The sequence below is a fragment of the Pleurodeles waltl genome, chromosome 4_2 (assembly GCF_031143425.1).
Source record: "Pleurodeles waltl isolate 20211129_DDA chromosome 4_2, aPleWal1.hap1.20221129, whole genome shotgun sequence".
Classification (NCBI taxonomy): Eukaryota; Metazoa; Chordata; class Amphibia; order Caudata; family Salamandridae; genus Pleurodeles; species Pleurodeles waltl.
In genome coordinates, this window is record NC_090443.1 from 347,688,322 (window position 1) to 347,715,976 (window position 27,655).

A 27,655-nucleotide genomic window follows, 5' to 3' on the forward strand; every position below is an offset into this window, starting at 1 on the left:
TGATTATTTTCTTGTTTGGGCTTCAGCCCACCCACACCCTTGCAGTTGAGGATGGACTTGGGCTTTTGTGGATGATCTGTTCTACTTCTCCCCCATCACTATGTATTACCTGTGAAGGGTTTGTAATCAATTGTACACCATGCTAGCACCTCTGCTTTCTTTGCTTGGGTTCCTTGTGCCTGGAGGGGTGGGGGCTGGGTTGGGACACTCAGGCTTTCCTAGTTTTATTGAAAGCCTGAAGCTTCTGTTTGTAGTGGATTCTGCTCCCTTCCTGCTTATTTGGTCTGTGGCTTAGCGGTGGGCAGTTCTATGTACTTCTTGTTGGAAGTTGACCTTGTCTGGGGCAGGGCACTTTACCCTTTTGGGGGTGATCCCCTTGCCCTTGGTCAGATGGCTAGTCTTGTGTTCACCTTCACAGGCTTTTTGCTCCAGGTTATTCCCTGCCCTTGTGGTCAAAACCTTCTTGTCTGAACTTAACTTTCGTACATTGCACTGTCTGGGATTCAGGTGTGGGGGTTGCCCAGGTCTCTCTCCTTCTTCCCTGTGGTTCTGCAGGATGGTGTTCTCATTCTTAGAGTCAGGTGCCTGTATCCTTTGTTGATTTGATGCTTGGTTCCCTTGCGCATCATGCCCTTGCCCTTTGCTGGTCTTGGAGTATGGGTCTCTGCCCTTTATGTGCCCTTACAGGCTCTCACTTTTATTGGCCTCCCTTCTTTTTATTTTGCTGTTTGCTTCTGAGTACATTGGATGATGTGGGCTGCCATGTCTTAACCTTTTTCTTCTAGGCCCTTCAACACCCTCATCTTCTATGTTAAAGTTCTTTTGAAAGGGCTCTGTTGCTCTGACTTGTGTCCTTTGTGGGCTGCCCCCTGCTCCTGAAGTATCAGAGGTTTATTGGTGCCTTCTTTAACGGTCCTGCCCTTCCAGGTCTGTGCTGCTTACTTGGTCCTTGCTGAAAAAGGAGATTCCCTCTGTTGCTCCACCACACATGATCTGATGGATCCTCCTTGTTCTGCCTTCAGTGACTTGTTTGGGGTTCTGGGTTCCTGGCTATCTGTTGGCCCTTCAATCGTAGTGCATGGTATGCGTAAAAGTGCTTCTTCTAGTTGTTATACCCTTTTTGTTGGGCCTGTCGCATCTGAATTCTCGTAGTTCTACTCCTGGGCTCTAGGATGGGATATGAGCTTGACTTCCCTATGACTATTATTCCAGCTGTTATGTGCCTTGTTGTTGGGGTCTGCTGTTGCATGTGGCTTTTTAGTTCCTTGCTTCAGATTATTCAGTATTTCTTGGCCCATCTTCCTTGTATTGTGGAGATTCTGCACTTGCCTGGACTTTTCTCCGTTCTGGTGATGGTAGGTGTGTCTTGGTGTATAGTGTGTTTGTATTGTGTCTTCGCAGCTTATTTCTTTCAGTGCCAAGCTAGGTCATGGCCTTTGTGCCAGGTGTACTTCCCCTGAGGGCCTCTTGAGTTTTTGTTTTTGTTTACCATGACGTGACTTTTTCTTTGGACTGTGTCTTAACTTTTTATGTTTGGACACTGATTTGCTGTTCTGTTGTCTTGCTGGTGAATGTTATCTCTGCTTTTGGATTCCTCGTTGGTAACTTACTCATTCCGATGTGTTCTTGTGCCCTATTTCAGGTGTGATAAAGTGCCGGCTTGTGGCCTTCCAAAGGGTGCCTGGAATTGAGTTTCTTCTGAGAGTCTTTGTTTCGTGTCTTGGATCTGAGCCTGCTTAGTTGGAGTTATTGTTCCTGCCTTCCCATTTTTGTGGGGTTTGGTGACATTCTCTTCCATTGGCTCTCGTTTTTGCTTGAGCTGGGATGTGCCTGTTTTACTGAAGGGTTCTGCGTACTGGTGTCTTTTGGTCACTACTGGCTTTACCCTGCATCATAATGGAGAGTAAGTCACTGCTGTGCCCTTTGGCTTCTTTGGCACTCTTGCTGCTGCCTATGTCCTCTTTTGCACGTGTTCCCTTTTGCACGAAGTTTTGCCCTCGGCTTTTTGGGTTTCTAGTCTTGTTGATATGCTTTTGCACTGGACCTGGGCGCTTTCTTGACCTTCTGAGATTGCTCCTTCCTTCTTTTTGACTGGACTTTGTCATTCATGATGGTTAGCTTGGTGCGTGATTGATGCCAGTCCTGTCTGCTTTGATATAGCCTCATGACGTAAGGCCTGAAACGAGGAAGTAGTGAGTTTATAATTCTTCTATTATTTACCGGGAATGCCATTACTCTGATTCTTCTTCCTCCGTCCATTCCTTACGATTTTATGTGTCTGAATGTAATATTAGTGTTCTGTGTCATTTAAACCTTCACGACCAATATCGTGGTCCAAACTCAAGAATCAACATGCAGTGGAGAGACTTGCTGCAGCCGTTCATAAAGTTGCAAATATAAATAGATTTAGAGTCATTTCCAGTCCTCTGTCTCCGAAGACAAAAGTGGACTTCTAGAAGGAAGATGTGAATCTGATTTAATCAGGAAATTAGGCATTCTAGGCATGCCACTGGGCTAGCAAACTCAAAACCTTTGAAGTTATACATTAACAAATAGACGGCTCTGCCAAGTAAACTGGGGCTCTGTATGCGCTGCAAACTAGGCTTCCACATGTCACAAATGAGATAACGAACGAGCTTAACTATAATTATAATCCTATGCATTTTACGAAATGTAATAAGCATCTATACACTTGTAGGGCCCCCCCTAGCCCCTCTTCACCTTGTCCACTATTTTCCTACTCATGTTATTTCTGTCTTGAAACTGGAAATCAGGGTATTAAAAAGCTTTGGCAAAGCCAATAGGTCTTGCCTTTGCTAGAACTATTGGCTTTGCCAGTGTGTTTTAGCCATGTTGTACACCAGCATGACTGCTGTTCAGCATGGCTAAAAGTTAGTGGCATAGAGGAGATTGGTGCAGAGTGGAGTAGAGCGGAATGCTGAAGATTGGAGTAGAGTGTTGTAGAGTGGAGTGTCACAGAGTTGTGTATAAGAGTGGCATAGTGAGGAGTCGCGTAAAGTAGCATACATTGGAGTGGCATAGAGTAGCATAGGGTGGTGCAGTGTAAGGTGTAGTGCTATAGAGTGCATTGGCATAGGGTGCAGTGGCATAGAGTGGAGTAGTGCAGAGTAGAGTGGCATAGAGTTTAGTGGCAGAGAGTGCATTGTTTCAGATTAGACTGGCAGAGTGCAGTGATCTAGAGTGGATTAGAGTGGTGTGGAGAGAAGTGGCAAAGAGTATAGTGATGCAGAGTAGAGTGCAGTGGTGTAGAGTGCAGTGACAGAGTGCAGTTGTGTAGAGTGCATTGGCATAGAGTGCAGTGGATAAGAGTAGAGTGGCATAGAGGGCCGTGGGATAAAGTTGAGTGGTGCAGAGTGGAGTAGAGCAGCAAAGAGTGCAGTGGTGTTGAGTAGATTGTTTCATAGTAGAGTGAAGTGGCATAGAGTGGAGTGGTGCAGGGTAGAGTGCAGTTGCGTAGAGTGGCATGGAGTGTAATGGCGTAGAGTACAATGGTGTAGAGTGCAGTGGCATAGAGTGCAACGGTGCAGAGTAGATTACAGTGGTGTACAATGGATTGGTGTAGAGTGCAGGGGCATACAGTAGAGTGTTAGAGAGTAAAGTGCATGGTATAAACATAGAGTACAGTGGCGTAGAGTGCAATTTTGCAGAGTGACATAGAGTACAGCGGGGTAGAGTGGATTTGTGCAGAGTAGATTGGTGTGGTTAGACTGGAGGGATGTAGAGAGCAGTGGCAATGAAAGAGTGGTACATAGTAGAGTGCAGTGGTTAAGAGAACAGTGTAGAGTAGAGTGGCAGAGAGTACATTGGCATAGAGTAGAGTGGTACAGTGTAGAGAGGTGTAGCGTGAAGTGGCATAGAGTGGAGGGGTGCATAGTGCAGTGGCGTGGAGTGGTGTAAAGTGGATTGGCGCAGACTAGAGTGCAATGGTGTGAAATGGTGCAGAGTAGAGTGTAGCGGTATAGAGTTGGATATTCTTGGTGTGGTAGCACACTGCCTTACAGACAACACATTTTCAATTAAAATAACCATTACATTTGCAAGGACATACTGTTTACTAATAAAACTATCCAGTGCACAGACAAAAATGTGTGGAAATTGCATCACCTAGTCTAATGATTTGTTTTGATCATATTAAAGTATTTGTTTCCAACACACCAGAAATATCAAAAAATGTGCTTCATTTGTGTTCCTAATTCCGATATATTCTGAAATACTGACATCGTTTTTTAAAATATTGTCATGAGCTAGAAAAAAACAGTTTCCTACCCCCAGTATCCAGCAAGATTGTCACATAAATCGTCTCACTTTGAAGTCAGAGAAAGAAACAAGCACCCTTGGAAGTCAGAGCCTGACATTTGACCTCGGTCCTTAAATATACAGCAAATGTGACGATATAAGAACAAGAATTACAGTGAGCACTTCAAAGGATACTGTAAATAAGGTTTGGGCATAGGAAGGTACAAGCTCAAGCTGGACAGCCTAAAACTAATAAAGCCAGCCAATGGAAGACAAGAAAATGTGAGTTACAAACCACAAAGCCAATGGCAAGCAACAGGCAGAATACCTTCCTATGCCAGTTTTCTGAATGTCCCCAAGATGCTGTGAGCAAATCAGACAGCCATGCTGTCTGGTAGGCTGTGACCTAAAAAATGGAGCACCTGATTATAGGGCTGGTAAAATTTTTATTTCTCATTCTGAACTTTGCTCCATCTGGACCCATATCATGGATGTATCTTAATGTTCTACAATGCTTCTATATTGTGTGGAGCCACACGATGTAGAATTGAAATCAAAGTAACTATTGGCCAAAATGCATTTTGTACTATTCGAAAACCATACACAGATGTGAATATTTATAGATGAGGACATGTATAGCAAAATATAGGAACTAAAAATGTGTATTTGTTGTGTAGTGGTTTCTGGAAAAGGAAAGTGAGAAAGTACTTAACTAAAATCGGTGTAATTGTACATTACAAGCCACTGCCCAAGAGGGTCAATATAACTCTGTGCTTGGATTCACTATTTGCCATTGGAGGTTGTCGCTACACAATAATACCATTGTTATATAATTCAGACATTTATGAAGGCTTGTAATCAAAAGCCAAATCCACCCTTTGTTTTTCTTTATCAACTATTAGACTTTGGAGGATGGGTTACTCAGCCACAAATATAACAGATATCCTGTCCGCCTTATGACAATTGCTAAAGAATATAATGCACTTATAATAGGGCAGGTGGAATATCTGTATTGTTTGTGACAGAGTATCCCATCCACCAAACTCCAAATCAGGCCTTAAGACTGCATAGGAAAACGCTTTTGATGTTGTCCATTGTGCCGTTCTGGAAAAGCTTTACCATTCTGCAAGTTTATTGTTACTGTGTGAAGCACTTGCTTTCTCTTCTTTACTTCAGCAAGTAACACAGCGGGCCACTCTTTTTCCCTCAGTTATCCCAGAAGAAGAGTTTTGAAGACCTGTTCTATGTGCTCCAACCAATACTACGAGATGGCGGACCCAGCTCATTCAGCCAGCTAATGAACTCCCTCTCTGACCTCTTTTGCGGCTACCCAGAGGGTGGTGGCACACGGGTCTTCTCTTTCAACTGGTATGAAGACAACAACTACAAGGCCTTCCTTGGCGTAAACTCCACCAGCAAGGAATCGACTTACTTCTATGATACCACAACCAGTAAGTTTACCATATTCCATTCTCTTCTCAGAAGGAAAAACATTGATAATAGGTAGATACTTTTTGTGGTAGAAGTGTTTTGCTAGTAACTCTTGTTTTAGACAGCAGTCATGAACCTAGCCTCAACGGTTTATGAGTCATCCACAAAGAGAAAACATGAGGTTCAAGGCAAATCCGTTCCAAGAATGGAAATCCATCAACGGCTTCCACTTGCATAAACAAGACCCCTGTGCATCAGGTCCAGGGGAGCAGAGGCTTCTGTAAAGTTGGTGGGTGGCCAGGTTACCTGTGAAGGTGTAAATGATGTTGAGTGTTTGAGTATGCAAGTATCTGTTACTTAAGATTGTGCTAGAATTATTTTTAAGTTTTAACAGAGCTATAGACTGACTTGTAGTACGTGTGGTGTATTTAATGTATTTTATGCTTGTATAGGTAAGGAGAGTCTGAATGCAGCCCAGTTTAGTTAAGGGGACTCATAAATGCAAATAAAAAGGCACAAAGTGATTAAATAACGGTTAACACTTATTAGGAAACACATGTTAATTGGTAACATGCAACACCGAACAAATCATCAGTTACTAGATGTCCCTGTAGAGTCAATAGCAGAAGGTGCAGTACCACTGGTCGTGGCTAGATGTCCCTGTAAAATCAAAAGCAGAAGGTGCACTATTACTGATAGTGGCTAGATGTCCCTGTAGAGTCAACAGCAGAAGGTGCAGTATGGCAGGTCGCTAGTAGATGTCACTTTACAGTCAACAGCATAAGGTGTACTATTACTGATAATGGCTAAATATCCCTGTTGAGCCAACTGAATTAGTAGTGCCTTGGAACAATTAACCATTTGAGAAAAGTGTAGAACATTACATATTTGCAGTCCAAGGAGGATGATCAGAATACTATTACAAACAAGACCCTTATAAAACAAAGTCCTCTTAACTGTAAAAACAAAAGTTTCAGCTATGAGAAAATTTAAGCATGGATTAAATGATGGGAGAGGTTATAATTGTGCCCCCTCTCACCTAGTGTGCCCCCCACAAGATTGCCTGAACAGAAAGAGCACACTTTTCTAAATGTTTTGGGAGTGGTCCCATTGCCCTAGGATCACCACAGGCTAAGTTATGGGCACAAATGTGTTGTAAAACGAATGCCTGAAAAGCATTATGAGCTGAGTTTCCGTGAATACAGTAAACCTTTACTAGAAATAAAGGCCCATATTTATACTTTTTTTTGGTGCCACATTCAATACAATTATAGTTTGTAAGTTTGATCTGCTTTGCATCATAAAATGACACAAAGGCAGTGCTTAAAAAGTATAAATAAAAGTGTGTTTGTTCATTAATAGAAAGTGCAGTAATACTTGTGGTGGCAGCTAGATATCCCTGTTGAGTCAACTACATCCATAAGGCCTTGGAACAACATAGGACATTATACATCTGCAGGCCAAGCAGGACTGTCAGAATACAATTACAAACAAGATGCTTACAACACAAACTTCTCTCAGTTGTAAAAACAATTTTTTTTAGCTATGAGAGAATTTGAATATGCACTGAATGGTGGAAGAGGTTATGATAATCGGGCCCCTCTCACCTTGTGTGACTCACAAGATTGCCTGAACAGCAGAAGCACATTATTCTAAATGTTTTGGGGGTGGCACCATTGCCCTAGGACCACCACAGGCTGAGTTAAGGGCACAAATGTGTTGTAAAACAAATGCCTGCAAAGCATTATGGGCTGAGTTTCCGTGAATACATTAAATCTACGTCAGTAATGCCTTGGAACAATTATTTTTATATCATAGTGCATTACGCATCTGCAGGTCAAGCAGAATTATCAGAAGACTATCAAGGCCCTTATAACACAAACTCTTCTCAATTGTAAAAACAAAAGTTTCAGCTAGGAGAGAATTAAAATATCCACTGAATGGTAGAAGAGGTTATGATATTTGGGCCCCCTCTCACCTAGTGTGACCCACAAGATTGCCTCAACAGAAAGATCACATCATTCTAAATGTATTAGGGGTGGTCCCATTGTCCTAGGACCACCACAGGCTGAGTTATGGGCACGAAGGTGTTGTAAAACGAATGCCTGCAAAGCATTATGAGTTGAGTTTCAGTGAAAACATTGAGGGGCAAATTTATACTCTGTTTGCGCCGAATGTGCGTCAAAACTTTTGACGCACATTCGGCGCAAACCTTGCCCCATATTTAAACTTTGACACCCGACCCCGCAGACGTCAAAATTCCACTGTGTGCGTCATTTTTTGGAAGCGGTAAACTGCCTTGCGTTAATGATATGCAATGTAGGCGTTCCCTTCCAGAAAATGACTTTAAGGCCTGTGCGCCTTATTTATACCCCAGCGTCATTTTGACGCACAGGAGGGGGTGGGCCTTAAAAAACGGCACACATCCTGATGTGCGCCGTTTTTTTACGCCTTGGTCAGGGCAGGTGTTAAGGTATCTGTGGGCTCGGAAGGAGTCCAGAGGAGCCCTCCCCTGCCCCCAGGGACACCCCCTGCCACCCTCGCCCACCCCTGGAGAACACCCATGGATGGGGGGATCCATCCCAGGTAAGATAAGGTAAGTTCAGGTAAGTATTTTTTTAAGTTTTTTTTAAGTGGCATAGGGGGGCCTAATTTTGGCCTCCCTACATGCCACTGTGCCCAATGACCATGCCCATTGGCCATTAGGCAAGGGGGCATGACTCCTTTGCTAAGACAGGAGTCATGTCAATTGGGCTTGTGCGTCAAAAAATGGCGCAAGTCCGTTTTGAAGCATGATTTTTGCCTCAGACCTGACTTGCACCATTTTTTTTACGCACAACCCCCATTGTTCCCTATGCCGGTGCTGCCTGGTGTGAGTCATTTTTTTTTACTCAGACCAGTCCGCAGTGCTGGCTAATGTCATTCCGTAAATAAGGCGCCCGCATGGAGCGTTGGTATGGCGTTAGCCGGCGGTAAAATTTTTGACGCACAACTGCATTGGCGCAGTTGTGCGTCAAAAAGTATAAATATGGCCCTGAATCTTTATCAGAAATAAAGGGCCTGATTTATGGAAAGTTAGCACCATCTTTGCGTTTTTTTTAAGTAAAAGTGGCGCAAACTTACAAAATATAATTATATTTTGTAAGTTTATGCCACTTTTGCATCAAAAAATTATGCAAAGGCAACCCTAACTTTCCATAAATCAGGCCCAAAGTGTGTCCATTCATAAGTTCAAGGTGCAGTACTACTTGGGGTGGCCAGATGTCCCTGTCCAGCCAACTAAGTCAGTATGTGCCTTGGAGCACAGGAGCTACTCCAGAGCGCATAGCGAATTACACATCAGCAGCTCAAGCAGGATTATCAGAACACTAACAAGGTCCTTAAAACACAAACACCTCTCAGCTGTATAAACAAACGTTTCAGCTAAAAATGAATTTAAATATGCATTAAATGGTGGCAGAGATTATTATTTTTGGGCCCCCTCTCACCTAGTGCGACCCACAAGATTGCTTGACGGGAAAGAGCACATCATTCTAAATGTTTTGGGGGTGGTCCCATTGCCCTAGGATCACCACAGGCTGAGTTAAGGGCACAAATGTGTTGTAAAACCAATGCCTGCAATGATTATGGGCTGAGTTTCCCCAAGTGCAGTGAATACTGTAGTATCGGATCTCCCGCTGTGCCAGGAGAGCCACTGTTGCAAATTCATTCCTAGGTAGATTTCACGTGATATAAAGCAACAAAAAAAATACAAAACAAAGGTATACCACAACTACTTGTAAATCCTGATTATGTAAAGTAAGGACCAAGTGATAGGCAAACGTGGAAAACGAACTGCGCGGATGAACACGAGTGCTCATTGACAAACACGAGATGCAGGAAACAAAGAAAAATAGTCCGTTCAAACAACAGAAAAACACTCCAGGCGTAAGTAAACTGTACTTGGCCGGTGCTCCTCAGCCAAGTACAGGAAGCGACGAATCGGCTGCCAAACCACTTAGAAGCCAGCACATCAAAAGCAACACTGACTTCAATTTATTGGAAGTGGCAGGCACCGGCAGGCGGAAGCAAATGTTTATACCCCTAACAACAGGTTTTCCAAACAGCGCCTGCGCGCTGTCTAGGCTCGACCTAAAAAACTTGAATTTATTGTATAATTGAACAACTGTTTATTTGAAAACTAAAAGCATAGCAGAGGAATACAAATACGAGAAACACATTCTACCCAAATTAGGATTATAAAATAATAGATTGGTCAAGACTGAAGCTATGGCCAGAGATGGTTTGGGGTTTAGAGCTTGACATTTGTCAATACTCTTTTGCAATGTTTTTGATTTAATAAATTTAGATTTGTAGCATTATTTCAGAGCACTGTATTTTGAAGGAAGCAGGTTGCGAATGATCTGCTTTGGCTTATCATTAACATTTCTAAGGCCTGGGACGAGGGAAGGGTTGATGAGGCAATACTCAGATTCCTTACTGGTAATCTTTATTATCCCATTTACCCTTCCTCGTCCCAACACTAACATCCCACCTCCCTTCCAAGGTTGGCAACCTTGATTTAAAGATTTGGTAACAAGAGGATTCAGTCAACAGGAGTATTCTCATCCTTATGGCCCTAATAGAGAGAGTGAGCCCTGAGAGGGAGTGTGTGGGGAGGTAAGTGGCCTTCTTTGGCTTTAGATAATGCGAGGGAGGAGGTGAAAACAGCCCGAAATACTGGGATTACACAGAGTAATCGAAGTAATGAACATTGCAGTTAAACAGTATTTTAGTGCTCTCAGACAGAATGTGTGCTATTTCTCTGTCCTTGATTGCATTTGAAGAAGAAGAGGAGTTTGTTTAAAGGGTGTGGCGCGTGTCCAACCGTTGGCTAGTTCTTAGGGCGCATGTTGCTTTGCCTGAATCCTTGAATGCTGTGCATGTTGACATTTCTCAGGCTGTGTGTAGTAGTGAACATTAGTGAGCATGAGGTTCTCACATGCGTGTTTCTCTATCTCTTCCATCATCTAGCTCCATTTTGTAACGCACTAATCCAGGGCCTGGAATCCAATCCTGCGACCAAAATTGCCTGGAGCGCCATGAAGCCTCTGCTTATGGGGAAGATCTTATACGCGCCGGACTCCCCTGCAGTCCGACAGATACTGAAAAATGTAAGGCTTTGCGATATGTATGACGTTAAACTGCCTTCTGTCCTAAAAACAAAAACGTAAGGTTTGCCATATGTGTGACGTATAACTAACTAACTGCATTATGTCCGTTCAACAAAAAAATCTAAACTGTTGTGGTATGTATGGTGTAAATTGCAGTAGAATTATAAGGCGTCTCATATGTATTAGCTAAAACTGATTTCTGCCATCTTAACAAGAATAAGTGTTATCATGATATAAGATGTAAAACTCCATTCTCTCCCTTCAACAAAAAATGTAAGGCATTGCGATATTTATGATGCTTAATTTAATCCTTGACATATCACTAATAACACACCTTTTAATTATCGTGTATCTTATGCTGTCATTTAGTACACTAAAAGAAAATATTGTTTGCCTGCCTACACACTGCACATTTATTAAACACAGAATTATGAAACCTTGCATGGATACTAAAATGTGCAATTCAGTTGCAGAAAGATCTCTGCAAGAGGGTGCACCAACCCAATTAGCCATCTTAATGGCACTCAAAGAAGGAGAAAAATGTAATTGTAATAGTATTTATATATCACTTACTACCCCTGATGAGGCGGCGAAGCGCCTTTCGGCGAGTAGCACGCTTCTCCCGAACCCAGCAAGAATTAGTGATGGATTAGTATCGGGAAATATGAGTACAGTTTTAGTATTATTATTATGAGTTAATTTGAGCCACGGATATGGGAGTTTTTTTAGATTGACTGGAGTAATGGAGGGGTGGAGGAGGAAAGAAATTCAGAAGTTTTAATTGGGAGTATATCCCTCATTTACTCATCCCAAAGGCTTGGGATGAGTAAAGGGGGATGGAGGAGGGAAGAGTCTGTGGAAGGGTTAGGGAGATCATAGTAGCAGGGTGAGATAAATGAGGGAGAATTTAGTAGGGTTGTATGGGAGGTCATGGTAGTAGAGTGAGGTTTGGTGAGTTAGATGTGGAAGCGGAGGAAAGAGCTTAGGCATAGTTATTTAGGAGATGAAAGTAGTAGAATGGATTTGGGATGAGTCAGAGTGGGAATATAGGATAGATTGATAGAGACATGACATATGATGATGGGTAGATAAGTGTGATAAGATGAGAGCAGGGATTCATATATATCTAGTATAACAACACACCCAGGAGCCATGCAATGACCCACGAACATGCCAAGCACAGAACAACATACACACATACATACATATATATATATATGTTCGATGGCATGTGTAGCTGCAGATACACATGCTGTGCACAGTCCGCAATCTGGTGTTGGGCTCGGAGTGTTACAAGTTGTTTTTCTTCGAAGAAGTCTTTTCGAGTCACGAGACCGAGGGACTCCTCCCATTTCGATTCCATTGTGCATGGGCGTCGACTCCATCTTAGATTGTTTTTTTTCCGCCATCAGGTTCGGACATGTTCCTTTTCGCTCCGTGTTTCGGGTCGGAAAGTTAGTTAGAATCTCGGAAAAAATCGTCGGTATTGTTTGCGTTCGGTATCGGGTTAGTTAGAACAAATCGACACCGAATTTTGAAGAGCTCCGGTGGCCCTTTGGGGTTTTTTCGATCCCCCGTCGGGGCCTGGTCGGCCCGGCCACGTGCGACTTCAAGGCTGATGGAACGGACCCCATTCCGCTTCTGCCCAAAATGCCATAACAAGTATCCGTATACGGATCAGCATCTGGTCTGTAACTTGTGCTTGTCCCCCGAGCACAAGGAGGATACTTGTGAAGCCTGTCGAGCGTTTCGGTCGAGGAAGAAGCTGAGAGACCGAAGAGCCAGGAGACTACAAATGGCGTCCACGCCGACAGGTCAAGAACGTTTCAAGGAGGAAGAAGAAGCTTTCTCCGTCCACGAGTCGGATTCTGAAGAACTCGACGCCGAAGAAACACCCCAAACCGTGAGTAAGACGTCGAAAATCAAGACTCACGAGAAGTCCACAAAAGCCCAGGGGACGCCACCGCCATGGCTTAACCCGAAAACTAGGTGACCGATCCAAGGCACCGAAAAAGGGCATGCTGGTGTCGAAGTCATCCGACTCCGGTCGAGATACCGCCACACAGCAACCTCAGAGCCGAGACAGTGGCTCTGAGAAACTTCGGCACAGAGACAGCAGCACCGAAGAATTTCGGCACCGAGACACCACGCTGAAAACAAAGAAGGTTTCTTCGGAGCCTAAAAAGACTTCCGAAAAGGTTTCGGTTCCGAAACATCCAGCCTCGGAGCCGAAAACTAGTTCCTATACAGAGGAACAAGGATTAACCTCCCAATTACATAGATTTGGAGAGGAGCTTCAAGCTGTAGAGCCTGACTACACGCAAAGAAGGCTTCATATTCATGAGGACACAGGGAAGATAACCACTCTTCCCCCGATCAAAATAAAAAGGAAACTTGCCTTTCAACAAAAGGACAAGCAACCACAGGCAAAAGTGGCAAGGAAAACAACCCCACCACCGTCTCCACCACCATCAATACATGCATCACCAGCAACAACTCCACCACTGATGCACTCACCAGCTCATACTACAATGAGTCAGGATGATCCCGATGCATGGGACCTTTACGATGCTCCAGTGTCTGACAACAGCCCAGACTCCTATCCTACAAAACCGTCACCACCTGAGGACAGTACATCCTACACACAGGTGGTCGCAAGGGCAGCCGAATTTTACAACGTCACCTTACATTCTGAACCAATTGAGGATGACTTTCTGTTTAACACCCTATCCTCCACCCATAGCCAGTACCAAAGCCTTCCCCTGCTCTCAAAACAAATATTTCAGGATCCAGTTAAAGGCAGAGCCATAACTCCAAGGGTGGAGAAAAAGTACAAGCCACCGCCAACAGATCCAATCTATATTACAACACAACTAACACCAGACTCAGTAGTTGTCGGGGCAGCTCGTAAGAGAGCCAACTCTCATACCTCAGGAGACGCACCACCTCCAGACAAAGAGAGCCGCAAATTTGATGCTGCGGGAAAAAGGGTTGCAGCACAAGCAGCAAATCAATGGCGTATTGCCAATTCACAAGCACTTTTGGCAAGATACGACAGAGCTCATTGGGATGAAATGCAACATTTCAGCGAACACTTACCCAAGGAGTTCCAAAAAAGAGCGCAACAGGTGGTGGAAGAGGGACAAAGTATCTCAAATAATCAGATACGGTCTTCCATGGATGCAGCAGATACAGCTGCAAGGACAATAAACACTGCAATCACGATACTAAGGCACGCATGGCTGCGCACTTCAGGGTTCAAGCCGGAAATCCAACAAGCTGTGCTCAATATGCCATTTAATGAACAGCAATTGTTTGGGCCGGAGGTAGACACTGCCATTGAGAAACTCAAAAAAGACACCGATACAGCCAAAGCCATGGGCGCACTCTACTCCCCGCAGAGCAGAGGCACATTTCGAAAAACACCTTTTAGGGGAGGGTTTCGAGGTCAACCCACAGAAACCACAACCTCACAAACAAGGCCTACTTACCAGGGTCAATATCAGAGGGGAGGTTTTCGGGGGCAATATAGAGGGGGCCAATTCCCAAGAAATCGAGGAAAATTCCAAGGCCCCAAAACTCCTCAAAATAAACAGTGACTCACAAGTCACACAACCCCATCACATAACACCTGTGGGGGGAAGACTAAGCCAATTTTACAAACTTTGGGAGGAAATAACAACAGACACTTGGGTCTTAGCAATTATCCAGCATGGTTATTGCATAGAATTTCTCCAATTCCCTCCAAACGTCCCACCGAAAACACACAATATGTCAAAACAACATATAGATCTTCTAGGACTAGAAGTTCAAGCATTGCTACAAAAGGACGCAATAGAATTAGTACCAAATCTACAAAAAAACACAGGAGTTTACTCACTGTACTTTCTAATACCCAAAAAGGACAAAACTCTGAGACCAATACTAGATCTCAGAACACTAAATACCTACATCAAATCAGACCACTTTCACATGGTCACGTTACAAGACGTAATCCCACTGCTCAAACAGCAAGACTACATGACAACATTAGACCTAAAAGATGCGTATTTCCATATACCAATACATCCTTCACACAGGAAATACCTAAGGTTCGTATTCCAAGGAATACATTACCAATTCAAAGTGTTGCCATTCGGAATAACAACTGCGCCAAGAGTTTTTACAAAATGCCTGGCAGTAGTAGCTGCACATATCAGAAGGCAGCAAATACATGTGTTCCCGTACTTAGACGACTGGTTAATCAAAACCAACACGCTAAGACAGTGTTCACAGCACACAAAATATGTCATACAGACCCTTCACAGGCTAGGTTTCTCCATCAACTACGCGAAGTCACACCTTTTGCGGTGTGTCAAACACAGCAATACTTAGGAGCGACTATCAACACAGCAAAAGGGATTGCCACTCCAAGTCCACAAAGGGTTCAAACATTTCACAAGGTAATACAGGCCATGTATCCAACACAAAAGATACAAGTCAAAATGGTAATGAAACTCCTATGCATGATGTCTTCATGCATAGCCATTGTCCCAAACGCAAGATTGCACATGCGGCCCTTACAACAGTGCCTAGCTTCACAATGGTCACAAGCACAGGGTCAACTTCTAGATCTGGTGTTGATAGACCGCCAAACATACATCTCGCTTCTATGGTGGAACAGTACAAATTTAAACAGAGGGCGGCCTTTCCAAGACCCAGTGCCACAATACGTCATAACGACGGATGCTTCCATGACAGGGTGGGGAGCACACCTCAATCAACACAACATCCAAGGAAAATGGGACATACATCAGAGGCAGTTTCACATAAATCAATTAGAACTGTTAGCAGTATTTCTAGCGCTGAAAGCATTTCAACCCACAATAACCCAAAAATACATTCTTGTCAAAACAGACAACATGACAACAATGTATTATCTAAACAAACAAGGAGGGACACACTTGACACAGTTGTGCCTCCTAACACAAAAAATATGGCATTGGGCGATTCACAACTACATTCGCCTAATAGCACAATTTATTCCAGGGATTCAGAACCAGTTGGCAGACAATCTCTCTCGAGATCACCAACAAACCCACGAATGGGAAATTCACCCCCAAATACTAAACAATTACTTTCGAATTTGGGGAACACCTCAAATAGATCTATTTGCAACAAAGGAAAACTCAAAATGCCAAAACTTCGCATCCAGGTACCCACAAGATCAATCCCAAGGCAATGCTCTATGGATGAACTGGTCAGGGATATTTGCGTACGCTTTTCCCCCTCTCCCTCTCCTTCCATATCTAGTAAACAGGTTGAGTCAAAACAAACTCAAACTCATACTAATAGCACCAACATGGGCAAGGCAACCTTGGTACACAACACTACTAGACCTTTCAGTAGTACCTCATGTCAAACTACCCAACAGACCAGATCTGTTAACACAACACAAACAACAGATCAGACATCCAAATCCAGCATCTTTGAATCTAGCAATTTGGCTCCTGAAATCCTAGAATTCGGACACTTAGACCTCACACAAGAATGTATGGAGGTCATAAGACAAGCTAGGAAACCTACCACTAGACACTGCTATGCAAATAAGTGGAAAAGATTTGTGTATTACTGCCATAATAATCAAATTCAGCCATTACACGCATCTCCAAAAGATATAGTGGGATATTTACTACATTTGCAAAAATCAAATCTAGCTTTCTCTTCCATAAAGATACATCTCACCGCAATATCAGCTTACCTGCAAATTACTCATTCAACTTCACTATTTAGAATACCAGTCATTAAAGCGTTTATGGAAGGCCTAAAGAGAATTATACCACCAAGAACACCACCTGTTCCTTCATGGAACCTCAACATTGTCTTAACAAGACTCATGGGTCCACCTTTCGAGCCCATGCATTCTTGTGAAATGCAATACTTAACGTGGAAAGTTGCATTTTTGATTGCCATCACATCTCTAAGAAGAGTGAGTGAGATTCAAGCATTTACCATACAAGAACCATTTATTCAAATACATAAAAATAAAGTAGTTCTAAGGACAAATCCAAAATTTTTACCAAAGGTTATCTCACCGTTCCACTTAAATCAAACAGTAGAATTACCAGTGTTCTTCCCACAGCCAGATTCTGTAGCTGAAAGAGCACTACATACATTAGACATCAAAAGAGCACTAATGTACTACATTGACAGAACAAAACTAATTAGAAAAACAAAACAACTATTTATTGTCTTTCAAAAACCTCATACCGGAAATCCAATTTCAAAACAAGGCATTGCTAGGTGGATAGTTAAGTGTATTCAAACCTGCTATCTTAAAGCAAAGAGAGAGCTGCCTTTTACACCAAAGGCACACTCAACCAGAAAGAAAGGTGCTACCATGGCCTTTCTAGGAAATATTCCAATGAACGAAATATGTAAGGCAGCAACATGGTCTACGCCTCATACATTTACCAAGCACTACTGTGTAGATGTGTTAACTGCACAACAAGCCACAGTAGGTCAAGCTGTACTAAGAACATTATTTCAAACTACTTCAACTCCTACAGGCTGAACCACCGCTTTTGGGGAGATAACTGCTTACTAGTCTATGCACAGCATGTGTATCTGCAGCTACACATGCCATCGAACGGAAAATGTCACTTACCCAGTGTACATCTGTTTGTGGTATTAGTCGCTGCAGATTCACATGCGCCCACCCGCCTCCCCGGGAGCCTGTAGCCGTTTAGAAGTAGATCTTGAACATTTGTACATTTGTAAACATATTACTTTAACCTTTATTATGTACATACGTATTCATTCCATTGCATGGGCACTATTACTAACATACACAACTCCTACCTCACCCTCTGCGGGGAAAACAATCTAAGATGGAGTCGACGCCCATGCGCAATGGAATGGAAATGGGAGGAGTCCCTCGGTCTCGTGACTCGAAAAGACTTCTTCGAAGAAAAACAACTTGTAACACTCCGAGCCCAACACCAGATGGCGGACTGTGCACAGCATGTGAATCTGCAGCGACTAATGCCACGAACAGATATACACTGGGTAAGTGACATTTTCCATACATACACACATACACAAAAACATACATGAATACACACACATATGCATACATATATGTACATACAATATATAATTAGAACCATGGGTAAATATACTTAGTCAAACAGGTTTAAGAAGTGTGTGTGTGTATTTTATTGTTATGACATAGTAGCGATACATATTTTCTAAAGAGCTATACATAACTAGAAATAGACACATAATCAGAAAAAAATATTTATCAACATAGGCATATGCAGTCCATAGTTGTTTGAATATGGTGGTTATGAAGGAAGGAACCAACTCTTGAGTAGTTTTCTGAAGACAAGAAAGTTATCTGTGGCTCTTATAGTTGGGGGTAATGAATTCCATAGTTTGGGTGCTTGAACGGAGAAGGATGTACCACCTATAGTCTTTTTCTTGTATGATGGTGTTCTAAGGTGGGGTGCCAATCTTGAGCTGAGGTTTCTTTGTTGGATGTATTTGGTTATTTTGTTTCTGATTAAAAGCAGTCCTGTTTCATGTATAGCTTTGTAGGTGAATCAAAGCAGCTTGAAAGTGCATCTTCTGGCAACGGGTAACCAGTGTAGTGCTCTCAAGGAGGGGAGATGTGGGCTTGCGACTTTACATGTAATAGTAACCTGGCTGCGGAATTCTGAATACGTTGTAGTTTTTTCATAATAGATAGAGATGATCATGGTATAGGCCATTGGCATAATCCAGTTTGGATAGTACAAGCGAGATAGTAGCTTGCACCTTGTGTGGAAATCCAAGGTGGGGGGAAGATGCGTTGTAGAGTCTTCAAGGTGATGAAGCTTGTTTGTGCTAATTTGTCCACTTGGGCATTCATAGTTAACTTGGAATCCATGGTGATTCCAAGGTTTTTAACTTCCTTGGATAATTGAGGAGGTGGTCCGAGATCGTCAGGCCAGACGCACAGAGGGTCATAACTTTTCCAGTCACCACATAAGAGTATTTCGGATTGGAGGTATTTAGTTTGAGATGGCTCCAGGTCATCCACTGATCAACGGCTCTGAGGCAACTGAAGATTTCTGAGTTTTCAATGTTTTTGGGGCATTCTAATTTAAGTAGTATTTGTGTGTCATCTGCATAGTTGTAGCATGTCAGATGAAAATCATTGATGATATTAGATCTTTTTTGAAGATAGGAAGTAATCCAGTCGAGAGCAGTCCCTTGTATGCCGGCTTCGTGGAGTCTTTGAATTAGGGTGTCATGGTCAACCGTATCAAAGGCAGCCAAGAGTTCCAAGGGAAGTAGTGCAGCAACTCCATTGCGGTCGACTGTGTTTTTAAGATCATCCCAGATTGCTATGAGTGCCGATTTAGTGCCTCTTCCTGGGCGGAATCCAGTTTGGAAGTCTGAAAGTATAGAATTGTCTTCAATGAATTGTGACATCTAGGCGAATGCTGCTCTTTCTATAAATTTGCCCAGGAAAGGTCCATTTGTGATTGGTCTGTAGTTGTTGGGGTCTTGCGGGTCTAGGTTTGCCTTCTTTAAAAACTATTGTATGTATGCCTTTTTCAGGTCTACAGGAAAAGTTCCTGTAGTTAAAGAGTTGTTGATGATTCTTCTTACAGGTGTGGCAGCAGAAGTAGATAGAAGAATGTTCTTGAAGATTTGTGGTGGGCAAGGGTCAGAAGGGCAACCGGAGGGTCTGCTTGGTTTGACCAAATCCATAAATTCACCTTGGGATATTTGTTGGAAGGACTGTAGAGGGTATTTTAGGAAAGGGGTTGGTGCTGATGGTTTTCTTCTGTTTTAAATAGGAGTCCAATGTGTCTGCCTTAGTTGTGTAGTGAGTTGCCAATTTGTTTGCAAAATCTTGAGTAGTGGGATGACTTCCTTCCATCCATGTAGGTTTTCGAAATTCATTTTGTTCTTTTTTTAAAAATTTGTACTCAGATGAGTTGCGGAATTCTGAGGAGCAGATCAGGGAGTTTTTGGCTACTGTTAGATTGCCGTGTCTGGAGAACTCAGCACTACATCTCTTGGAAGGAGAGCTAACTGGGACCGAATTAATTGAAACTTTTAATGGTTTGAAGAGAGGAAAGGCATCGGGCCCAGATGACCTCCCGAACGAGTTGTATTTGGTACTGAGGGAAGAATTAATCCTGATTCTATTGAAATTGTTCAATCATATGTTTTTGGAAGGGGGGCATGCACCGAGGTCTTGGGCGGAGGCGGTAATCTGTTTGATCTTGAAGCCCCGTAAAGATCCAACACAGTGTTCTTCTTATCGGCCTATTTCACTACTTAATTCAGATTACAAAATTTATACAAGTCTATTATCTAAAAGATTGGGGAAGGTCATCCCGGGATTAGTCCATTCAGATCAGAAAGGGTTAATTAAAGGTAGACAGCTACAGGAATTAGTTCATGACTTGCTGGCGGCAATGGATTTGGCCTTAGCAGAAAGGCTCCCTTTGGCAATAATAACTTTTGACGCAGCCAAGGCATTTGATCAGGTAAATTGGCTATTTTTGCAGGTTGTTATGGAAAGGTTTGGATTAGGGACCATTTTTATTAGAGCAGTTAAAGAACTATATAGGTCACCAACAGCGAGAATTTTGATTAATGATGTGCTATCACAAGAAGTAGCGATTTTTAGAGGGACACGTCAGGGTTGTCCCTTGTCTCCTCTGTTATTTGATTTATATATCGAGCCGCTAGCAATATTGCTTAGAAACAATGGGTAAATTCTTTCTTTTCAGAGTAAGAGCTGGGAGAAGAAGGTTGCATTGTATGCGGACAATCTCATGATTTACACTAGGGATCTCTCTTTTTCACTTCCCTCAATAAATTTGGTGATAGAAGGTTATGGTAGAATGTCAGGTTATAAGGTTAATGTTGAAAAGACAGAGATTATGGGGGTCATTACAACCTCTGCGGTCTTTTTACAAGACCGCCGAGGGCCCGCCGTGCTGAAGACCGCCAGTGGTGGCGGTTTTCCGCTCAGCGTATTATGAATTTTGGCAGCTCTACGTCGCTTTTCTGACGGAGAGCCGCCAACAGCCATAGTGACGGGCGGCGGGGAAGTGGAGGTTGCTCCACCTCCACCTCCACGCCAACAGAACACCGCCCAGCGAATCACGTCCTGTGATTCGTCGCGGCGGTGTTCTGTTGGCGGTGTGGTGTCGGCGGAGCTGCTCCCATGGCTCCCGTCCCCTCCCGGAGGATCGACGGAACAGGTAAGTCGATCGTCCGTTAGGGGAGGGGGGTGGGGGGGTGTTGTGTGTTGTGTGGGTGCATTGGGGTGTGCGTGGCTGTATGTGGAGGGGGTGTGTGAGTGCGTGTATGCTTGCGGGGGTGTTGTGTGATTGGGAATGAGTGCGTGTATGTCTGTAGCTATGTCTGTATGGATGTGCGTGTGTATGTTTGAATGTGGGTGTGCGTGTCTGACTGTGTGTGTGTGGATGTTGCCATGTATGTCGGTGTGTGTGCGTGTATGTGTGTTGGTGGTGCCTGCGTGCGTGTCGGGTGTGTATGCGTAAAGTAATGTCGGGGGTCGGGGTGGGGAGGGGGGTCCTGCCACCTTTGGGGGGTGGCAGGAGTGGTGGGGGGTGTAGGGAGGGAGTCGGGGTGGGGGTGGGGGGTGGGGGAGACCCCCATCAGTGCCAGGGAAGGAATTCCCTGGCACTGATAGTGCTTACCGCCATTGATTTCATGGCGGTTCCTACCGCTAGAAATCCACGGCGGTAAGCCGGGTCAAAATACCGGCGGCGGTATTGTCACGGCCTGCCGGGCTGGAGACCCAGGTCTCCAGCCCAGTGGGCGGAACGGAGAAGCGGCGGATGACCATGGCGGTAACCGCCATGGTCATAATCCTCAAAAAAAGACCGCCAGCCTGTTGGCGGTCTTACCGCCGCTTTAACACCGTCCGCCAGGGTTGTAATGACCCCCTATGTGTTGGAATATGTCATATGAATCCCCGTTAGTTAAACAAGAAATTAGATATTTAGGAGTTCAGATTACAAAAGATTTGGGGGACTTGGCAAGGATAAACTTTGAGAAAATACACTTTGAGACTAAGAAACTTCTTAGAACATGGGCGGCCCTCCCGCTTTCTTTAATAGGCAGATCTAATATCTTGAAAATGATAATTTTGCCAAAATTCACTTTTTTATTTAATATCATCCCATTGGAATTTAAGGGTAAGTGGTTCACAAAATTGCAGGGAGATTTGTCTTCGTTTGTCTGGGTACATAAGAGAATAAGGATATCCTGGAAAAAGCTGTGTAAGAAGAAGGAATGTGGGGGGTTAGCAACACCTGATTTTTATAAGTATTATTTGGCTTTTCAATTTAAGAATAGTAGAATTCTTTTAAACAAAAAGTCAGAATATACCCCAATGTGGGAAGCATTGACTGCACACGTGGAGGAAGGGGGCGAGTTTTTTTTGTACAAATTTGGTCATCCAAGGTTTTTTAAAAAGTCAGACTTAAGATTTTACGTCAGGCCTGTAAGATCTGGCTACAGATTCGCAATCTGCTGGGGATATCTTACTATTCTGGACTAGCTCCTATTTGGGATTCACCCGGTACCCCGGTATGTCTCCTTGATAAACTATCAAACCCACTGAAAGTGAGTGGGGTACTACGATGGGGACAGATTATTGAGGGTGCGAACTTGATACCACGGGCCACATTTTTGGAGAGAGCGGGGGGGTCCGTTTCTAAATTTAAGTACTATCAGTTGGCTAGCTGGATTAAATCATTACAAGAAGGAGAAATTGGTAGATCTTCTTGGGAAGAGAAATTAACTCACAGACCTTTACCTAAGGAAATTACGTTTTGGTATCAAGCCTTGTTGGAGGCAGTTGAGGAGGATCCCCCTCTCCTGCTCCAGAAATGGGGAGAGGTTTTCCCAAATATGGATATAACATCGATGTGGCAAAAGCCTTGCTCAATTCTTTGGTTCACGGTTAAATCAGCGGCAATGAGGAGGAATCATTTGTTTACTTTGCACAGAGTGTATTGGACTCCAGCAAGGCTATCTCGTATTGGTAAAATCCAGAAAAAATTTCCACGATGTGATGGCACAAATGCGGATGATATCCATATGTTCTGGGGTTGTTCTGGATTAGCTAATTTTTGGGAAGCTGTGCAGAATGTCTTAAATAAGATATTTGGTGAAGAAATAACATTGAATTCTGCTTTAGTGTTATTTGGAGTTTGTGATTTGAGAGACCAATCACAGCAACGTCTTTTGTTTGTTTTGATGCTTATCGCCCGGTGGCAAATCTGTCATATTTGGGTATGCTCTCAACCCCCTACAGTGCAGGAGTGGCAGAATTCGATAGATCGATTATATAAATTGGACAGAGCCGGGCCTATTAGTAAAAGAGATGTTTTTTGGGTGGGATGGGAAAATATTTGTCAAATTCTTACTTGATTGGTGGTTGGTTTGGTTATGAAGTCCGATGATTATATCTGATCCCCCCTTCTGCGTACTTAGTCCTATTGTCCATCTAGGATACTGGGCGGAGATGGGAAGGATTTGCCAAGGTTATAGGGGGATCCATGGAAAAGAACGCCAGGTGGAATGTCCCGTTGATATTAGGGGGGTAGATTCCTGCGGCAAAAAGTAATGGATCCCTTCTTTATTGGCACGGATTAGTGAGATGAGGACAAAAAAAATAAAATAAATTCATTGAGAATTTTATACAATTCCTTGGTTGTAGATTTAGCATTTTGAATTCTGTCTGATTAGTACCTTTTTTTAGCTTTTTTGATTGATGATTTGTATATTCTGTTAAGTTTGTGTAGCTGCAGTTTCTCTTGACTGTTGTTTGTTTTGAGCCAGGTCCGCTTCAACTTTCTGATTTGTTGCTTTATCTTTTTAAGTTCTGTGTTTCTCCAAGGTGTTGGTTTTCTTTTGTCGTGTTTAGTTTTTCTGAGTGGTATTAGGATATCAAAAGTTTCCTGTAGCCACTCATAAAGTTTTGGCACAGAATTAATTGTATCTAGATCTGTGTTGGCTGTTAGTTGTGTTTCTAAGTAATCAAAATTGAGTTTGCTCCATGGTCGATAGGTGCATGTATGTAAGTAGTTGTGGGGTGTGTTGATTTGTGGAGTTTTATGTCGGAAAGTTATCAAATGGTGGTCTGACCAAGTGATTGGCGTGATGCTATGAACGGTAACTAGTTCAGACTTAGCATAAATGACATCGAGGATGTGTCCAGCGATGTGTGTGGGATTTTGTACAATCTGATGTAGGTTCAATGCGACTAGGCCAGTGGTGATAGCTTTTGGATGGGGCATATTGGGTTTGTCAAACCAAATGTTTAGATCCCCAAGAATGCATAGGTTGGAGTATAGTGTAATAAGGTTTGAGACTGTATCTAGAAAAGCATCTGGGAATGTGGAGTTGTTAGGTGGAGGTCTGTAAAGGAGGAGAAAATTACAGGAGGAAGCTGGAGTAGGGTGGCATCTGGTGAGGAGGGCTTCACAACCTTGCATGGAGATGTTGTCTGTTTTACTGGGGTTCATTGCCTGTTTGAATATAATAGCTAGTCCACCTCCTCTCTTGCCTATACGGTTTTGTGTGATGGTTTGATAGCCCGGTGGAACGGCTTCGTGCAACACTGGGGCCATGTCATCTCCCAACCAGGATTCAGTTATGAATAGTAAGTCAGGTTGTGTGTCTGTGAGCAGGTCGTAGATGTGGTGCTTGTTTTTTGAGAGTGATCGAGCATTTATGAGCTGGCAGTTTAGAAAAGGTGTGTTAGTGGTAGTGTTGTTTTGTTTAGGAGAATGGTAAGTAGTATAATATGAGCTTGAAGCAGGAGTGTTGTTAGTTGTGATAACTGTTTGAGGCTCACAATAGTCTTGCTTTTCAATATAGTGTTCCTCTTCCAGCAGGTTAAGGAGGCATTTTGTTGGGTCTGTGTGTGTGGGTGGTGGACTTGGTGGCTGAGAGAGACATGAAGAGTGTACTGTTTTTTGTAAGGTAGTCTTATTATGTAATAGACAAGGGGATGCGAGGTTGCTAAGAGTGGCATGTTGTTTATTTTGTTTGCGTCTGTTTAGTGTGGATGGAGTATAGGTTAGGGGTGGTGGAGGAGCATGTTGATCATGATGTAAGGCCCTAAATTGTGCAATGGAGGAGAGGCGAGTGAATGAAAGTTGCTGGGTTGGGGTGCTTGTGGTAGGTGTTTGTGAAGAGTGAGAAAGTAGGGGTAAAGATAGGATGGGATTTGTATTCTTTGTGTAGTCCTGAGGGTGGGAGTGGGTGTGACGATAAGTGTAATTAAAGTTTGTGTTGATTTGGTGTGCTGATGTGTGTGGTCTGTATTGTGTTTGTGGAATAGTGAGAGGGGATATTGATGTAGTTGTTTTGGTGAGGGATGTGTATGTGAAATAGTGCTGGTGAGTGAAATTAGAGTGTTAGATGGGGTGTTGATGTGTTTTGGAGATGAATGTAAGAGGTGTGTAAGAGGTGATAGATGTGTGTCTGGTGAGTTAGTGTTAATTGTGATGACTGGAAGAGGTAATATGTGTGGTGGAGTGAAATGTGGGGATTGTATGGTTGTGTGTAATTGCTGAAGAGAGGGGAAGGGTGTTTGTAGATGGTGTATTGGAAGGCTGGGTTTTGGCACTGTTATGATGAAAGGTGGTCTGTGTGGAGCAAACAGCGGATAGTGTTGTTGGTTAGTATGAGCAGAGAGTGTGTATCTGGAAGGCTGAGACTGAGAGAAATGTATACTGTGGTTTTGTGTTGTGTGGGTGATGGCAGGTTGTGTTAGTGGGAGTGGGCAGAGTAGTGTTTGTTGTGAGAATACAGGTGTTTGACTGTTGTAGTTGTGGAGGATATGTGTATATATGTTGTATAATGGGTATTGTGTTGAGTGATGAGACATTGCAATCTGTCTGCGGTCAGTGTGTGATGCATGAGTTGGATGTCTTTGCAGATAATGTGTTTGCATGTTGATGGATGTGTAGGGACTGAAATCATTCCTGGTCAATAGAGAATTGGGCAGCATTTCTGTCCCTAGTCCCTAGTCCCTACCTGTCCCGAACAGGCCCAAACAGGCAACTGCCCTTATCCTCACCGCCCTTTGCTGAGACGCCCGGGCTGAGATGCCCTGAGTCCTAGGCTTAAGTAGCCCTACTGGCCAATAGGAACCTTGTCCTAACCCTAACCAATCCAATTTCTAACCCTGATTCAAGCAACTAATGGGATACCCAGCCCTAATCACCAATCATATCCCTAATCCTGACCACCAATCACAGCCCCAGCCCCAGCCCTAGAACCAGCAACCAATCACATTCCCAGCCCTATCCACCAATCACAGCCCTAGAAACAACAGCCAATCAGAATCCCAGCCCTATCCACCAATCACAGTCCTAGAAATAACAGCCAATCAAAATCTCAGCCCTATCGACCAATCAGAGCCCTAGAACCAACAGCCAATCAGAATCACAGCCCTATCCACCAATCACAGCCCTATAACCAACAGTCAATCAGAATCACAGCCCAGCCCTAGAAACAACAGCCAATCAGAATCTCAGACCTATCCACCAATCACAGCCCTAGAACCAACAGCCAATCAGAATCTCAGCCCTATCCACCAATCACAGCCCTAGCCCTGGAGCCAGCAACCAATGGAATGACCAGCTCCTAACAACCTATCACAACAACATATGCAACAACCAAAAGGAACTTATAGAAGGTGCAAGTTAACTGAAGTCCAGTCCCTGTGGCCAGGGAGGAGGCAGCTGCTGCTCTATTCAGACTCTCCTTATATACAGACAGGCTGAATCCACACTTCCAGGCTAGCAGAGTCTACTTTCCAGGTAAGGGAGAGATTGTTTAAAAGACAAACACTGGAATACTGCTTGTCACGCGCTCAGAAATGTGGCTTTTTTAAGGCAAAAAACAGGGGGAGCAAACAGTTTCTAAACACAATTTAAATCACAGAAACAGATTAAACAGTCTCCTAAAAACACACTTTGCAAGATGTATGCAGCATTTTTACTTTGAAAAGAGGGGGGTGGGGGATATGAAGTCATGTGCCACAAACTAGAAAGGTAATTCACACAGTCACAGCAAAAACGAAAAAGAAAAAAAAAACACCACTTTAAAAGGCCAAGCTGCCTGAAACACAGAGAGACCCCAGTAAAACAGGCACGGGTAGCTGAAAAAACACTTCTGAACCAATATTACTATTTACCCAGAAAAGTCTGGGGGCTCCTTACCTAGGTCTTTTTGCAATCTGTGAAAACTGGGCTGTTTTTAGGACACAGGGAAGATGCTGAGGCTCACAAAATGTCACTTAATCTGATAAATTTAATTACTTTATATGGCATTTGTATTAACAGTGACAGAGACATAAAAAGTACTATGTTGTTCACTGCCGTCGGACAACCTATTTTGGCAAGTGTTGATTTTGGTCATTACAAAGTTTTAGATGTATTTATTTTTGTCGAATCTTTGTAAGACGCACAGTTTAGAAGGTATTGTCTGATGACATCTCAATTTTAGCCTCTTCTCTCTGTACAGTTAATCAGCCACTGCACGTGCAGAAGGGGAGCGTTCAATTATTGTGAAGTTAAGAGTCCACACTTATGATGTCATCTGCTGATGTCATCAGCAGATCCAGGCGCACAAAATGGCTACTGCACTGCAGACGTGAAGGCTTATAACAGGGGAGGAAACTTCAGGATGTATATTACACAAAGTGTAAATCAAGCGCAACTTGGCAACACGTCTTCTTAAAGTGCAACTTATATTTACCCTGTCTAACTTGCCAG

At 43.3% G+C, this 27,655-nt stretch overlaps 1 protein-coding gene across 3 annotated transcripts in view; it reads left to right on the forward strand.

Moving 5' to 3' along the window:
- The window catches only part of ABCA4 (ATP binding cassette subfamily A member 4), a 1,046,570-nt gene that overhangs the window by 366,584 nt on the left and 652,331 nt on the right, over nt 1-27,655 (forward strand). For all 3 annotated transcript variants that reach the window (XM_069231419.1, XM_069231421.1, XM_069231420.1), the window contains 2 exons: nt 5,468-5,708; nt 10,702-10,841. In XM_069231419.1, the coding sequence (XP_069087520.1) occupies nt 5,468-5,708; nt 10,702-10,841 (381 nt within the window). The remainder of the gene's footprint in view (nt 1-5,467; nt 5,709-10,701; nt 10,842-27,655) is intronic.